At 34.0% G+C, this 16,259-nt stretch overlaps 1 protein-coding gene across 2 annotated transcripts in view; it reads left to right on the top strand.

The window, feature by feature from the left end:
* The window catches only part of LOC117174149 (leishmanolysin-like peptidase), a 680,179-nt gene continuing 663,920 nt past the window's right edge, over positions 1–16,259 (top strand). For both annotated transcript variants that reach the window (XM_033362964.1, XM_033362962.1), the window contains exon 1: positions 1–157. In XM_033362964.1, coding sequence (XP_033218855.1) covers positions 11–157 — 147 coding nt within the window. In that variant the 5' untranslated portion in view covers positions 1–10. The remainder of the gene's footprint in view (positions 158–16,259) is intronic.

Genomic DNA, 16,259 nt, shown 5'->3' with positions numbered 1-16,259 from the left:
GAGTGTTGCAATGGTGGTGAGAGTTCGGTTGAAGATGCAATGCGGCACCGCGACGACATTGCCCTTCGTTTTTCTCGCGATTGTGTGTGGTGTAGACATAGTGTATGGTATGTTTGAACATAGACATTGTAATCATCAGCATCCACGAGTTCACGAGGTGAGTCTTTTCGCAAAAGGCGATTCTAACCTCTTTTCTCTACACTGAGTGTCAGACACGCCGGCACCAATCTTCCCTCTTTTTCCCTTAAAGTTTTCTGACTCCTTTCATCTTGGCTCTTCGTCTGCCTCGATCCTTTCGCTGTTTCGTTCGACTTCATTGAGATGTAATATCAAAAAGTAATTTTTTAAAGTTAGAAAATGAACACAATAATGGCGAAAACGTTCAAATATTACAATTAACTCGAAATGTCAGTAATGAATTAGATTGGCAAAAGAGCATGTCCGTCTGTCAAGGTGTTTTGTATCTTCAAAGAGCATATTGAGGTGTCACGTGTTCACACTCTCGCCTTTGTTTACGTTTCCAGTGACAGGTAGTGGTGGTGATAACGATTGCTTTGAGCACTTGGTCCCCCAAAAGCTGACGTTAAACGCCTCGAGCAGCACGTGGTGAAGATTATTCGCTTTCAGGGATTAAGATTATCTCGGAAATCACTCTACTCTTGTTTCCTGCAGTTTCGCGTCACGAAACGTCAACTTTCGGTTGCGACTACTCTTTTCTCGTAAATAAAGATTAGTCTTCGAAGTGACATTAGTGTGTCGAAAGTTAGCGGTTGCACGAACTGCTTCGTGCTTTGGTTTTCAAATTATAGGAGGGGATTTATTCGTGAGCAAAATAATGTTTTGATGGAAGGACTGTTACTAGGAGATAATTAATGTCTGTAATCGGATTTGAGGTTATGTCAGAGCTGTCAGAAATTGAGTTTTAAACGTTGCGGTGGTTGCAACAGTGTTTCCATTTGACTTCGTAATCAGTGGTTGGACGTGAATTTATTAATGGAATATTATTTTTCATTTTTCTTTATTTCTTTTAATTTGTATTTAGAAACTTTTGAAAAAAGTAATGAGTAGCGTGGACCGTTTGTTTATAGATTTCCAACCTGTCGCTATAGTCGAGCACGTGGTTCAGTTTAAGTCACGTGGTTTTTCGAGAGAATCGATTTCGGGGTTCTCCTATGAGTCGCCAATATATTTTTTTGTTAAAAGGCCCGTTGTCAAAAAGTTGTGAAATTTAACTCCCAGTCGTTTTAACCAATTCCATTATTTTTTAGATTTTTTAAGAATGCTGGATAAAGTTTTTACACGGCAGACGTTTTAAGCAAAGTTTACGCATTTAGTTATTTTTTTTAAATGGGAAATTAAAATATATTTTGTTTACATTTATTATTTTGTTTATTATATTAAAATGTTGTAACTGATTTATGCTCATGCGAATTATTTGAATTGTTAAAGAATCTAAAAATTATTAATGAAGTTAAATCATTTAGTTCTAAAGATGCCTAATTAAAGGGGTTTAGTGCCGAACCAGGTAACCAACATTCTTAAAAAGTTAGATGCTCGTTGTTATAAGATTTTTTTAATATAGTAATACAATAAAAGTTATTTCAGATAATATTTATTGTGTTTTAACTTAGTAATAAATTTTCTTTTCCCTTCAGCATCAGCTGATATTTCTTTAATTTATGATCATTCATTATAATTATTTTTTATAGTAATTTCACCGAAAAATAATCTGTGAGTGTGATACTGTCGCATTAAAATTTGATTTTCTTGAAATAAAATAGTTAGATTGTATCAAACATTTGTTATTCTTATTTAGCTTTCCCGTATCTCTGGCAACAAATCCTTTAGGAATCGACATACAACCTTTGTCTCCATAGATATTTTAATTTTCCTCTGTTTCATCCACATTTCGTAATGTGTGGTGCAATTTAAAATATGCATTGTAATTCTGTTTCAATAATAAATTATTTACAGTATAAATGAACAACCATTTTAGTCTGTAACTTTTGTAAAAACTATACCTTTCTTGTACAAAGAACCCTTTCTTATTCACAGTCTTATAAAAAATATGTATATTTTTCATAAATTTCTATGCTTCCTTACAAGCCACAATTTTCAAGTTATGCGCGATGACCTGTTTTAAGAACATTAATTTTACCGTAAACAGTATAATTATCTCTGTTTGCACTTTCAGAACGTTCTATTTATTGTTTATAACTCTTATTAGCCACCATCATTAACTAAAAAAGTTCATTTAAAAAAAGTATTAATCTTTGGTACGAGATAAAATTTTGTACTCGTAATATTTTCTTGTACGAAGAGTCATTACTTATTCACGGCCTTATACCAAATTTATTTTGTTATAACTTTACGCCCCCTGTAAGCCATAAATTTTAAATTATTATTGATATCCTTTTTTTATAACGTTAAGTTTGCCAAAGTCCATGTAATAACTGCAAGGATTCGCACACATCAATCTCTGAGTAAATTACATAACTACCAATGTTGTGCAGTGTTCGACTCCATAACATTTTACGTCTTGACAATATATACGATTACATTACAATTATTAGATGTCTTAGATAGACATCGTGTCGTTTTACACACAAACGTTACAAGAGAATGAATGATTTTTTTATGTTTCATGTCAAAGTTTTTCTTGTTCATAGAAATTTTTTAATGTACAGTCGAATCTGGATTTAGTATTTCCGAGAATTGATGCCGCGCGGCTGAGTGTTGGTGAGGAGAGCTGCGGGGGAAGTGCGGCACTCATTTAGGTGTCACGAGCAGTGACGTACAAGAAAATTTCACGAGTGTAACACGTTTTATTTTGTGCCAGAGATAATAACAAAAGTTTAAAAAATCTATTTCTCAATCGTGCACGGGGAATAAGGATAAATAGTTTAAGTAATAAGAATTTTTAACTCTATTGAAACAATAAGACGGCGATACTGAGAAATAATTATTAATGTGACGTTTGTTTTAATTTTTGAAACATTGACATTTGATTGTTTAAAAAAAGTTAAGAAAATTAAGCAATTTTTACAATATCAAAATTATAATGGATCAATTGCACTATGAATAAATTGTGCATATTTAGGTTCTCGTTTCTCCTGATTTTCTACAGAAAATTGAAATTATTTATCAAACTATGTAAAACTGATTTGTCTTGAATAATCATCAGCTCAAATAAGTAAGAAGCGATTGCCTATCAAAGGTTCTTTTAATTGTGTAGCCTTTTTTCTTTTGCAAAAAATATTAGTGAAATTTTACAGATTCGATTGCGAAAAGTGGGCCACCAAAAATTAGGAGAAAATTACCAATTCAATTAGTTGAGACATTTTCAAATTCAGTTGTGGAAAGTGTGATACAAGTAAATAAATTCACTTAGGACTGTATATAGTAATTTAAAAAATGTTATAAAAAGAGAATACGTGAAAAATACAAAAGTTTAATTAAAAAACGTGTTGGTGTAACATTCGCAAACTCTATTGAAACAGCTCGCCAAACAGTAAGAAGGTTAAGTTGTGAAATTGAAAACGTGACGTAGCCTGTTTCCGTTTTAAAATCATTAACTTCTGAGTGTTTGAACGAAGTTGAGAAAGATAAGAGGTTTTTACAATCTTAAAATTACTATAGATCAAAGGGCTTCAAATTCTACACATGCAGGGTTTTGTATGCGCCATCTGGCAAATAGAGTTCTGTTTTCGATTTTTCAAAATTTTTGCGGTTGTACATTTTTTTAATTTTCAAAATGCGCTTTATTGCCTTTCTGAATTAGAATGGTCAAAACTTTATTAACTACTAGTGACATTTTACAGACTTCATTAGCGACAAGTAGGCCACTAAAGATTATATGAAAAATACTAATTCGATTAGCCAAGATATTTCCTGCCAATTTCAATAGTGAAACCGGCTGTGCATTCTTTCTCGGGTGTTTCCAGTTTGTTTGTATTTACAATTTTATGTCTTGCTCAACTCGAAAGGGAAATGGCTTAATGATATAATAATAATAGTATAAATTACCATAACTTCCGTATTATTCAATACAATTATATTCAATACAATAAGGTTAATCGATTTGTATTGAATCAAGGAATCTTTTTTGCACTTGCATATAAATGGAATTAGGTTGATGAAAAAAGTTTAATTATACAATACTATTTCCTAAACATTATTAACGATCATAACTTCCTTTCTCTTCACTGAAATGTAATAATGTTGTAGGTCAATCGACTCGTCTTGAATAAACTAATCCTTTCTATTTTTGCATCAACTTTAAATTATGTTAATGAGATGTAGACTATAAAAATGGATTCTCCAAATAATATAAATAATCATAGCTTTCTCACTTCAATAACTTTTGAGATATTAGTGGTGGTAATAAAATTCTGAGGTACAACTGTTCAAATATGTCAGATGATAAAAATGGTTTTATAGAGATTTGCAAGTAATGAAAAAAATACTTCAGCTGGTTTTTTTAATGTGCCATTAAAAAAGTCAAATTATAATATATTGTATAGAAAACAGATTCCACATATTTGGCTGAATAAGTAAAAACCATCCAGGTGATAGATATGTTGAAATTCATTATTTATTCAATTCATTATCTCTTAGTTGAAAACAACTGCAATTAAAATAAAGTTTGCCCTTGATATAGAGTGTACTGAATTAATTGCATTTTTAAATGAGAAAAAGTCGATAATTTTGAATGAACAAAAGTTGAACGTGTGTGTGACGAGTGTGAACATTTGATAATTGAAACTTATTCGAATACGCCCGCGAGTGCGTTCGCAATCGTTAATTGCCACTTAGCATCTCCCAAGGCATAACAGTCAGTTTCCTGCTATAATCAGTTTTACCCTCGCCGCAGATCACAGCACTTTGCAACGTTTCTTTTCATCACAATATTTATCATTATTACTATAATTACCATTGGTTTATTGGATTCCTATTTTGTTTGCTAGAGTTGGCATAAAATAATCGCTTTGAAATCGAAACATTATTTTGTACGGTTTCCATTTCAATATTCAGCATTCACCTCTGCTTCTTCGATTGAAAGCCTTTCCCTATAATAGTATTGACCATTCGTATATTGGGTGCAGAAATCATTCCGACCGTTGAGCAAACTTATGTAACGTAACATTTCAACACTTGACTGAAATTCTAACAGAAAATATCTTCAACCTCACACTATAAAAATATTGATGACATTATTATGTTCAGAAAGTAAAGTGGGGATTCATAAAGTTGATTTGTATGTATTTGCAAAATAAATAAAGTTAAAAAATAAAATCCGCTCAAAAATTTTCGCATTTTTGCCAAGGCGCTGACTTCCAGGTTGTAGCTTTAGTTCCCGTACGTTCTCGTAAACCCGAGTTTCAGCTTTAATGGAATCTACTACAAGTTCTTCCTATCGAATTTCGACAATAAAAATGTCCTCATCCTTTTTATCGAAATGAGAATGCAGTCAAAAATTCTGGAACTTTTGGATCCACAAATTCTTAAATCTAACCAGTTTTCTCAATTAAAATAATTTAATTTTAAATGCGCATAATTTGAAATATTTTACATTTGAAAGTTAGTTTCTGTTGAAATTATTTGATTTTGAACCTTTACAATTAGAAACACTTTTCACTTGACAATTTGATTTACTATACCAATCACGCCTTTTCTCATTTAAATTTAAAAAATGCATCTTCAGTAAAAAAAATCAAAGATTTGGAATCACAATTTCGGAGATCCCATAATTCAATTCTTTTAAAACAGTTTAACTCTCGCAGGAGATTTCGCGAATCTCGAAAAGATTCTTGAAAGATTTTATAAAATCAATCGGGTCCTTACAGAGATCTGGAATCTTAAATCGCTAATTCTGATCTTTAAAGACTTTGGGATCTCGGGATTTCAATTATTTCAGAAGTAAATAGCTCTGCGACAAAAGTCCTTGATGAAAATGTAATTTCAGCAATAACAAGAAAGCGTATTGCCCGCAGATTATTGGCGAAATCGAGCATTTGAAATATGGAACTTTAATAGCTTAATTCAACATCCAGAACATACGTGCACTAAAAGAAAAAAAATATTTTAAAAAACTTTGAAACTTTGGTCTATCTTTTACGATTCCTTAATATAAAGCAAATATTAGCCCCATTTTAAATCTATGAGTTATAAAATATGTGTTTAGCCTCGAGATACACTCCTAATAGATTCACTGAATATTTCAAGCAATGCATCTTAAGAAAGCATGGATGAAATGAATTGCAAGAAAGTAATGGCCAGAATGGACAAATCGATGAGCCTAGTGCCTTTATCTATAGGCTAGTAAAAAGAGGGCGAGACAGAACCAAGCGAAACCTTTGGCTGGCGGCCAATAAAAGATTTATACACATATATTTCATTAAATAAATTCTTTTTTTTATATTCTTTATCATATACTTTTTTCTGAAAAGTATGCGTTCTCTGGATGCACGGCATCTAGCTTCACCACTGCCTAAAATTGCGTAATATTGTTCGCTTACTCTAACATAAATAGGAAACTATGAGTAATGCAGAGTAACACAAGGACATAATTTCACCACAACGTGATTGTTCGAGGAATGACAAACTTGTATTATCCTTCAAATCCTCTGTAAAAACACTATTATTGGTAGTATACTTTTTACATTCTCATCATTTATGATTGAGAAAGTATTAGAATTGTCGGAAATTTGACATCACACTTTTTCAACGGATCTCCACGTTTCGAGACCCCCTGAATCCGAAAATCAGGTTTTCACTATGGCGTCTGTCTGTCTGTCCGTCCGTCCGTCCGTAAACACGATAACTCTCGAAAAAATGAACGAATCAAATCCATCTTTGGCACACTTTTTCTAGGTCCTAAAAGAAAGGACGAGTTCGTTAACCAGACATTTTTGATAAAAATTCAAAAAGTGGGCGCATTTTGAAAATTTTTAAGACCACTTTTTTCTGAATTCGAAAATTCTATGTACGGATATTTATAGTATTGAAAAGAACAAACAATTTATCCTTATGACTTTTTTGATAAAAAGAAAATTTTCAGAGTTCTAGCGTTTTCAAAATTTTTTTAATCAACCGAAAATCAAAATTTGAAGCCGAAAAACGCACGATATGAAAAAAAGGCAAGAGAAGAAAAACATTTCTTTTCGAAATCCCTACAAGATTATCATAACCAATTTTTGGATTTTCTTAAAAAATCGGAAATTCAAATTTTGATTGCACAAAAAATAATGGAAAATAAAAAATTCCATTTTGTGGACGAACTATGTAAGATACAAAAAAAGATGAATTAACAAAAATCGAGCGCGCAGCGCGAGTTGCACGATGAGAATGTGTACGTCAAAGCCTACAGAGCTTTGAGAAACTTAATCTTTTACTATACTTAATTAAGTAGACAATTCAGAATATGAAGACGCATATAAATACTGTCATCTAAAAGAGATCTTTTTGATAAAGTTTTTTTCAAGCATTCCAAATATAAAGAATATATATCGGAGCGCGAAGCGCGAGATTCAACCGTCGCGCGCCCTAGGCGCGCTCAAAATTGCGAGCGAAGAGAGCCGCGTTCGATGAGAATGTGCCCGCGAAGCGGGCAGATTTTTTAAAGTGCTTTCATATTCAAAATATGAAATGACATGATGATCCTCTAAAGATAAAATTTTTCAATCAGAATTATCACATTTCAAGATATTAAATTGCAGTAATTTGAACTAGAAATAATTTTTATAACATGGATAGTAAATTTTTCTTCTCGCACAATTTCGAATAATCCTGCGAATACGCAAACTTCGACCGCCAGAGGAGAATTTAATCGAATAAATTTCCCTCTTTATCACGCGTGTATAATGCGCGCTCCACAAAAAAATATACGAGATTGACATGTCGCGAAAATGTGCTATGCGAGAGTCCAATTGCATCGCTGCTTTTTTTTTTAAAAAGAAAACTGCAAAGGTGATTTTTAAGGCTCATTCGCGACCAGAGATGTTTTTAGATACTCGACGTATACGCAGTACAATCTGATAATATCAGAGCAAAAAAGGTAGTTTTATGTAGAGGAAATTTCAGCTGGCTGATTATCGCGAAAGCAGAAAATGTAATCCTATTATGGGTGATAGTAACCATACAGTATGGAAAGGACATGCATGGTCTCTTCGTACACTAATTAGCTGTTTTCGCTGATGTTTTTGGTATTCGTGCCCGACAATATCAGCTAACACCTAAAATCGATAATTGTAGCGATAATCATCATTTAGAGTAGCAATTAGCCGCCCATGAAACAGCTATATGGATTTACTTCTATAAAAATGGAGAAAAGTATATTAAGGGTGTTCAACGGTCCGGGAAATGACCAGTGATTTTTTTTATCGGAAATTTATATCCAACTATAAATATACACTGGAACCTTGATATATTTTGCCAATGAGTATTTCTAAGAAATTTCCCTCCATGATTCTCAGTGCGTTATTTTAACAGCATACAGGGCTTCTTATTCACCTACAACTTGCTTGCTCAGTCGTCGGCGCTTGGGCAGCAGCGTGCGGGGAGGGAACGAATTATACCTGTATCGCCTAGGAATGTATCCTGGTTCCAGTGTAAGTTGATATAATATGAAGTAATGTAAGATCATATATTAGTTCATTTTGAATTTCCTTACAATATGTACGATTTCAATGGAAATTTCACAATTGGAAGCATTTCTCAGTTGAAAATTTTTTTTTTTCAAGTGTATAACCTAGTCTGATTTGAAATAGATCGAGTCACATACAGTTAACTGCCGCCCAATTCGAAATTGCGCAGTTTCGTCATCTCCCACCACGGTCCCTATACGGGATGTACGGCCACGCCAGTGGCTGGCCAATTAAAAAAAGAAGCCCGAAGAGAGTGGGGAACTTTGAATTGAAAATTTTAGCATGGCATCATGGGAATGCAAACAACTTTTTAGAAAAAATATTATAAACGTAAAAGTTACTCAAAAATGTTAGAATAGTAATATTTCTTAAGTGTAGAATCCATTTTCTCAGTCATGTTATATTTTTTTGTCGATGGACGACCTTTCAATTTCACGAAATACAATCAAATGCACAACATTTGAGGTGAGAGTACCCGATCTGATACACTAACCTGAAAATTTTTATATTTTCTTTTCTTTAGTGATAGAAAAGTCGTCAATCGACAAAAGAATGGAACAGAACTGAGAAAATACATTCTATACTTGAGAAATTGCAGTGTTAGTGCCATTTACTAACCTTCTTGACGGCTGACATTTCCACCTATCCTAGAATGATACACTTGAAAATTCAGACCTTTGTAACCCTACCTTTACGTTTAGAATATTTTTTCCAAAAAAATTGCTTGCACTCCTATGTCAAGCACTTTACCAACCTTCTTGACATTTCTACCTAGCCTAGAATAGAACTCACTATTCCGCGAAATATTTGAGTTTTTTGATGATGTTATATTTATTTTTAGTTAGCAAATTTTCGCACGTCAACAAAAACACTTGAAAACTCTGGCATGCATAAAGTGTAAACGGCCCGCAACCGCTATAAAATAGTATAGCGGGCATCCCCGAACTCTTTTTTTAATGGAAAATGATAACATTTTGTTCTACTAACAAAAATTGTATGCGTGTGCACTATTTTGAGGTTAGGATCGGTTTGCCACTAATATTTCGAGAATGTAGGTCTCTGTCTTACCGATGCTATTTTTTTTCTTGTCACAAATTTTAGGTCAAAAATATTGTGTAGTTTGTAAGTAAAGCTGACGAGAATTGTTCGATAATTTTCTAAGTACACCAAACTCTCGCTTTCAGTAAGCCCGTCCTCTGCCCTCACTGTTTACGTTTCTATCCCCCCTCCCCCGAAATCAGTTCAAGGCCATTTGAAGGCAAACCCCGACACTTGACTAAAAGCTATAGTTTAGTGTATTACAATCTTAGAAACAGATATTCCAGAAATGACTACATCGTAGTTACTATACTCAGTCTCTCCAGCCTTATGGAATAAAAATTGGTCGTGAAGTTTCCCGGCTGTTAGAATAGATGGCAATTTCCTTGTAAAAAAATGAGTCTAAATATAGTTCTATGCGCCCACAAAAATGGTTTCTTAGCCTATTAATATTTACTTATACTGTATACTAAATATAGTATATATATATGTAGTCGTTCAAATCTACCCTCTCCCTCCATCACTCCACCCCTCTCCCTTCTATTCTAAAAATCCGAGAAGAAATATATTTCAATTAATTCCAATCCACTCTGCTCCACTACGCTCATCGCACTTACTGCACTCATCGTAACAATAAGTACAGTTATAAATGTACATAAGCCACTCAGGTCACAGTCACAGGTAGTTTTTAGTACGCTGTACCCTAACTGAAAATTGTATGGTCTAGAGGCCCTCTGAGTAAGAAGTGCTATTTTAAACATCGGTCAGAGTACGAAAAATCTCACTTATGATGACGGTGTGATAAAAAGTTATTTGTGGTACATCTGGAGCATTTTGACACGTTGCATTTATCCCCAGACAGACAAAGTATGAACTATGCAAAATATTTTTATCTGGGTTGTATTCCTCTAATTAAGGCTTCCCGTGTGGAAAAGTTTTCTGGCGCTGGCCTGGCCCAGACCAGAATGCCAGGTTTCGAGCCCTGCCGCTGACCAGATGGTCTGACCTGGGCCTGGCCAAAAGTGTAACGTTTTTTCTGGCTAGATCCAGGCCAGACCGTCTGGTCAGCCGCTAGACATAGGCTGGGCATCCGCGAGTTATTGGCTCGTCAGCCACTAGTTAATGGTTCGTCAGCCACTAGTTAATGTCTGATCGATTAATGTTTTATAGTTGAGTATCATATCGTCCATGTTTAGAGGATACGCTCAAAAAGCAAAACATGATTTCCTAGAAAAATATATAATATACATGTTTCATATAATCAGTAAAAATTCAAATTATGGTTCAAAAATATACTGCCATCAATAAAATCAATAAATTCAATTATAGTTTCTAATACTTTTTCTTTTACAATAGATAAGAAGTAGGTTTGTACTTACTATTTATTTAATAACTCAATACAGATTTGGTACATTTTATGCCTCCGATTTTACAGCTAACTTTTGGCTGGATTAATATATTATTCGGAAAAAAATAAGAAATTTTGACAGTTTGTGACACTTGATCGACAAAAACTAGCACTGTTTCCGAGAGGTCGGAGCCTAGCATTGTCAGAATACTTCAAGTTGTGACGTCAACTGGCAAGATGTCTGCATGCCGAGGGCCAAGCAATGAATTACAATTACTTGGGAAAACTTGATTGTTTTAATGACTTGGATACACAAATTTCACTATAAACTTTTTTAGTTTAAAAAATGTCATTATAGGCTCTGTAACTTTTTGAAATGTAAGAAAAAATTTACTGTATCGAACTTAGATTTTTTTCATGTCTCGCTGATCAACGCCAGGCCTGGACCAGACCAGACTGTCAAGATGATAAGAAAGAAAGTCATGTTGAACAGACCTTCCAGACTAGACGGTCTAGATAAAGTCAAATCTGAACCAGATCAATTCTTCCAGACGAGACAGTCAAGATAAATCCAGACCTGGACCAGATCTGTAACCAGACTGCCCGGACATTTTTCCACACGGGTTCTTATTCAGTATAAAATGGCGGAATGTAATATACACTAAAATTATTGAACCAAAAACGTTATCTTTTATTGCCTTGTTGCCAAAAATGTTTCGGGACCGTAGTACATTACACAGGCCAACATGGTTTTGGCCTGTATAGAGAATCACCCATATGTGTTAGTCTTCCACTAAGGGTATAGTATTATTGGTGTTGATCTTTCGAGATTAAGGATATTGAACTCGAATTACTCTGTCATTAACGCCCCTTCTCTTGAATTGTGTACACATGTATGCATATAGTCTCGTACAATATTGAATGGCATTCTGCAGCAGGTCAGTTATACGCTCAATGTTCGATCGCATACGAGAGCGTAAGCCAATGTTTTTAATATTATGTTCCCCGTACGCAAATGTAGGGTAAACATTCCGATAGTCGGGAAAATAGCGCGACCCTTATATTTAAATCGTTGTATAGGCACTTTAAAGAAATATCTAACTATTTTGAAGATGAATTCCAATTTAAGAGGAAAAAAACGGGTTTCTGGAAAAATTTTAGAAAATGTCCGTGGTTGGGCAAGATTTTAAGTGGTAAATTAAGTGAAATTTTGCGAACATTTGGTGGAAAAGTTCAATTTTATATAGTAGGTTAGGAAGGTTGGAATTTTAAGACAATGATTATATCACTCTTGAAACAGAAGATTCCTCACTATTTACAATAATATAAATGATTTTATCTAAATTCGTCCTAAAGCAATCGGTCATTTTTCTCCATCTGTCAAAGTTTGACAAATAAAAAAAAAACAGGATAAAAGTCAAATTGATGTAACTAAGTATTGGTTAGACATGTTACGATTTCTAGACAATGTTTACATTTTTATAATATCGAATATACAAGCAACTTTTCTTCACTATTTGCAATAATAGCTTAAAAAAATGTTTTATTTTCTGACACAGGAAATAATACACATACTGAAAATGGCGATAAAGGCGGATCAGCTTTCTAAACATTTCAAAACAGTAACTTTATTAAAAGTTTACATAATTTGTTATCTTGTGCCTTATTAGAAAGTATGCAGAATGCAAGCATCTATTCAATTTTCATAATTGTATAGTTTATTGCACTATTCTTACTATAAAATATACGTGATTGTCCAACCTCTGATATGTGTCGCCGGAGACCGGTATTGTTACCCTATTCCCTCGTAGGTGAGCGCGAGAAGCGGCCAGTGGGAAATTAAATTATTGCTCGACTCTTTTCCGCCTTCGCAGACTGGTTCGTGTATAATATTACGAAATGCAAAATTGCATGACATCGAAATGTCCGCGCCCATTAACAAAACGTGTTTGCCTGTAAAAACAAAAAAATCCACATTTATAGATATATTCGTAGTAATTCGACCCAAGATTTTATATTCTTTGGCTTTTTACATTCAATAAAATATATTCTTTCCTTAGTATTCAGATACAAATTCAAGAAAGTTCTTTATTTGTAACAAGAAATATTTATCAAGTTATTAAAGGATTTTAATTTTTGTTTTGTTTGCACTAATATTTTTTGCCAGTTAGTCAGTTTTTGGAACCGTACGTTCAATTTGCTCTCGAATTTCAAGTTTTCCACTCTGATGTACCACAAATAAAATACTTCAACAACTAATGAGGTGTTCAGTTTAAATCTGAGTTCTAGTCCTGATCTCCATCACATAAACTTTATAATTGCTTGTTCCTACAAACTACTTCATTCTATACTAATGATTGTTCTGCGGTCAAGTTAACTAACACTTGACTTGTTTAACTTGCATGAGAGACATTGCGAGTTAAACTATCAAAGTTGTATGCGAGTTTTGCCCCGGCTTCTCAGCGTTTTAGTTGTTAAATTATATTTTTTCACTCATTGAATAAAATTGTTTTAGCGCCTGGACCGTAAGACCTTTTTACATATGGCCTTTTTGTTTAAATGCGAATAATTTGGTTTCAAAGCTAATAACGTTTGAAATTAATCAGTTTCTAATTGTGTGAATCTGTATTTAAACGTTGAATTTTTTCGAAATTACAGCAGCCATAAATTTTGGACAGTTTTAAGTAAAAGAACGTTTAAAATAAATAAATTTTTAATTTAATTACAGAGTTCACACTTTGTCCTGTATTTTGCGCATTTCTTTTTTAAAAAAATACTCCTTCCCTCTTTTCAAGAAATTTCCCCTTTGCACCGTTTTCTCATATGTGCGAACAGAATTAGTAGAACTTAATAAGACAATTCAACTGTTTTTAGTTAAAAGTTCACCCTACATATACTGTTTGTTTGAAGTTTGATCTTTTTAAAAATTCAACTAGAAAATGCATTCTTCTTTATTAAAACTTCCTCTTTTCGGGTTGAAAATGCAACTATTTTGGTGGAGATTTATTTTTTGGTTTGAAAATTCAACTTCTTTGGCGAAAATTTTGGTTGAAATTTTAACTACGTATTTTCTTGAAAATGCAATAGATTTCGAATTGGAATCATATGAATTTAAAGCGTTTCATATTGAATTCAAGATTCTCAGGGGGAAATTTACCACCGGCACAGTACCACGCCCGTAGGGTAAGGGGTCAACGCCAACGAGTTAACAGTCAATGTTTTTTTTTAAGTTAATAAGATGTTTAATTGATCCAGTTTTTTCTCATTTCGAGTTCTGCATTATATTATATATTTCTCGAGCGAATGATTTCTCTTTTTTTTTTTTTTTTTTTTTTTTTTTTTTTTTAGTTTTCGTGTAAAGGCTGGGCCGTGCAGTTCTGAAATTTGCTTAGATTATGCTCTGTCTTATGAAAATCAAAACATTTAAAGATAAGAAAATATGATGGTTTGCTTCTGTGGTATTTTATGTACGGAAACGGAATTTACGCAATGTTTCTAATGTACCAATATAAGACAACTACATACTGACCGGATTGATAATAATATTTAATAGCATGGACATAGGAAACATGGGACTAACATGTCACCCTAATTTGGGCGAGCGGGGTTGAATCCACGGGAGGGGGGAGAATTCCATGAGTGGGGAGAGCCATCTTACGATGCCCATCTTACGATGGGCCATTTGATTATGCGCACGAGCATTTTTGCCGACAAACTGTGCATGAAAATATAAACATGTGGGCGCTGCCATGTTTGTCGCGGGACATCAAAAGGTGGCGGACCTCCCCCCTCATTGCATCACCCCCGCAATGGCATACCTAGTCCTTTGTTTCCTATGCCCATGTTTAATAGTCTCTTCCATGTAGCCCGCAAGATAAGTTGCTGTTCTACATTGCCGATCATTTATCGACGAAATTTGTGACACGGGTTTCACCTAAGCACTTGTCAATATTATTTTCGGCATGTTTGCCCCCCTGGCCAAGCCTCACTTATTTATGAGATATATTATATTTTGGCCTTGAATTACGTCTAATTAATATAATTAGATTGTGTGATATTATTTTATCTATCAAAACTTCAAATTTTTATACGGTTAGTATTGTCAATAGAGTTGAAAAGTTTATATTTCTGTCAGCGAAACTTCCATTCTTTCGTGGTAAAAACTGTTTTCTGTATAATTTTTCTCTTGCAACGTCAATTTTCAAGATTTTAGTAAGTAGCAAAATCTCTCTGATGAAATAGATTTATTTGATGGAAAGTAGAACTAAAATTGTTAAATAATAGACATGTTATAAGGAAAATCACATTTGCCCCACTGCTTGGCACTGCTCCCCTTTACCCTACTGCCGGTCGGAGTTCGGTACTGGCACGGTACTGTTAGAATACTGCAGGACTACTGGCTTTGTACCGGAAAAACCCCTAATGATAACAATGTTCTGTACTGACTTGCAGTATTTAATGAGTGCTGGGCTAGTACTTACATTTGGTACTGGTGCAGTACCCTCTGTTAGTACTGGCTCACTATTGGCTAAACCAAAACTGCAAAATCGGGGAGGTACTGAACTGTTGTACTGGGCCAGCACTGAAGTTCACCACTGGGCCGCTAATGCAGATTAGTACTGGGCAGGTACTGGTCACGCTCTGAGTAATACGGAAGGTATCCCAGATAGAAATACACCACCGGCCCAGTACTGGCCCAGTACCGCCTATCGGAGTTCCAGTACTGGCTGGTTGTACTGGGCCAGTATTATGTCAGTACTGACGTGTAATGCTTTCAGTACTGGCCTGTCAGTGCTTGCGAAGCCCTGACTTCAGTACTGGGGCAGTACTCGTAAACCGCTGGCGAACGAAAATGCCGCAGTTAATTTTAAAAATGATAAAAAATTATTTAATTGTATTAAAGACCATCCATTCATCACCATATGACTGCATATGATCTGAATATAATTTATAATTACAAAAATATAATTTTCAAACTATGTTTTAAATTGTAACACCCACTATTTCTATAATCTAAAGATATAACAAAAAAGGTATTTAAAAAATACATAATAATTGACTGCTAGTATTTTGTCAATACATGTTCATGGCACTGCTTAGAATGAATACATATAATACATTTTTTCACGAATAAATGAAGGTAAGAAAGTTATTGGTAGAGCAGGTCCCCTTATCAGAAGTAAAAATATATCAAATAAAGCTAAAATGGCAATACATAATTCTATATT

The sequence above is a fragment of the Belonocnema kinseyi genome, chromosome 6 (genome assembly GCF_010883055.1).
Source record: "Belonocnema kinseyi isolate 2016_QV_RU_SX_M_011 chromosome 6, B_treatae_v1, whole genome shotgun sequence".
NCBI classification, from domain to species: domain Eukaryota; kingdom Metazoa; phylum Arthropoda; class Insecta; order Hymenoptera; family Cynipidae; genus Belonocnema; species Belonocnema kinseyi.
The sequence above is the reverse complement of the archived record's forward strand: the minus strand, read 5'-3'. Positions and strand labels throughout refer to the sequence as shown.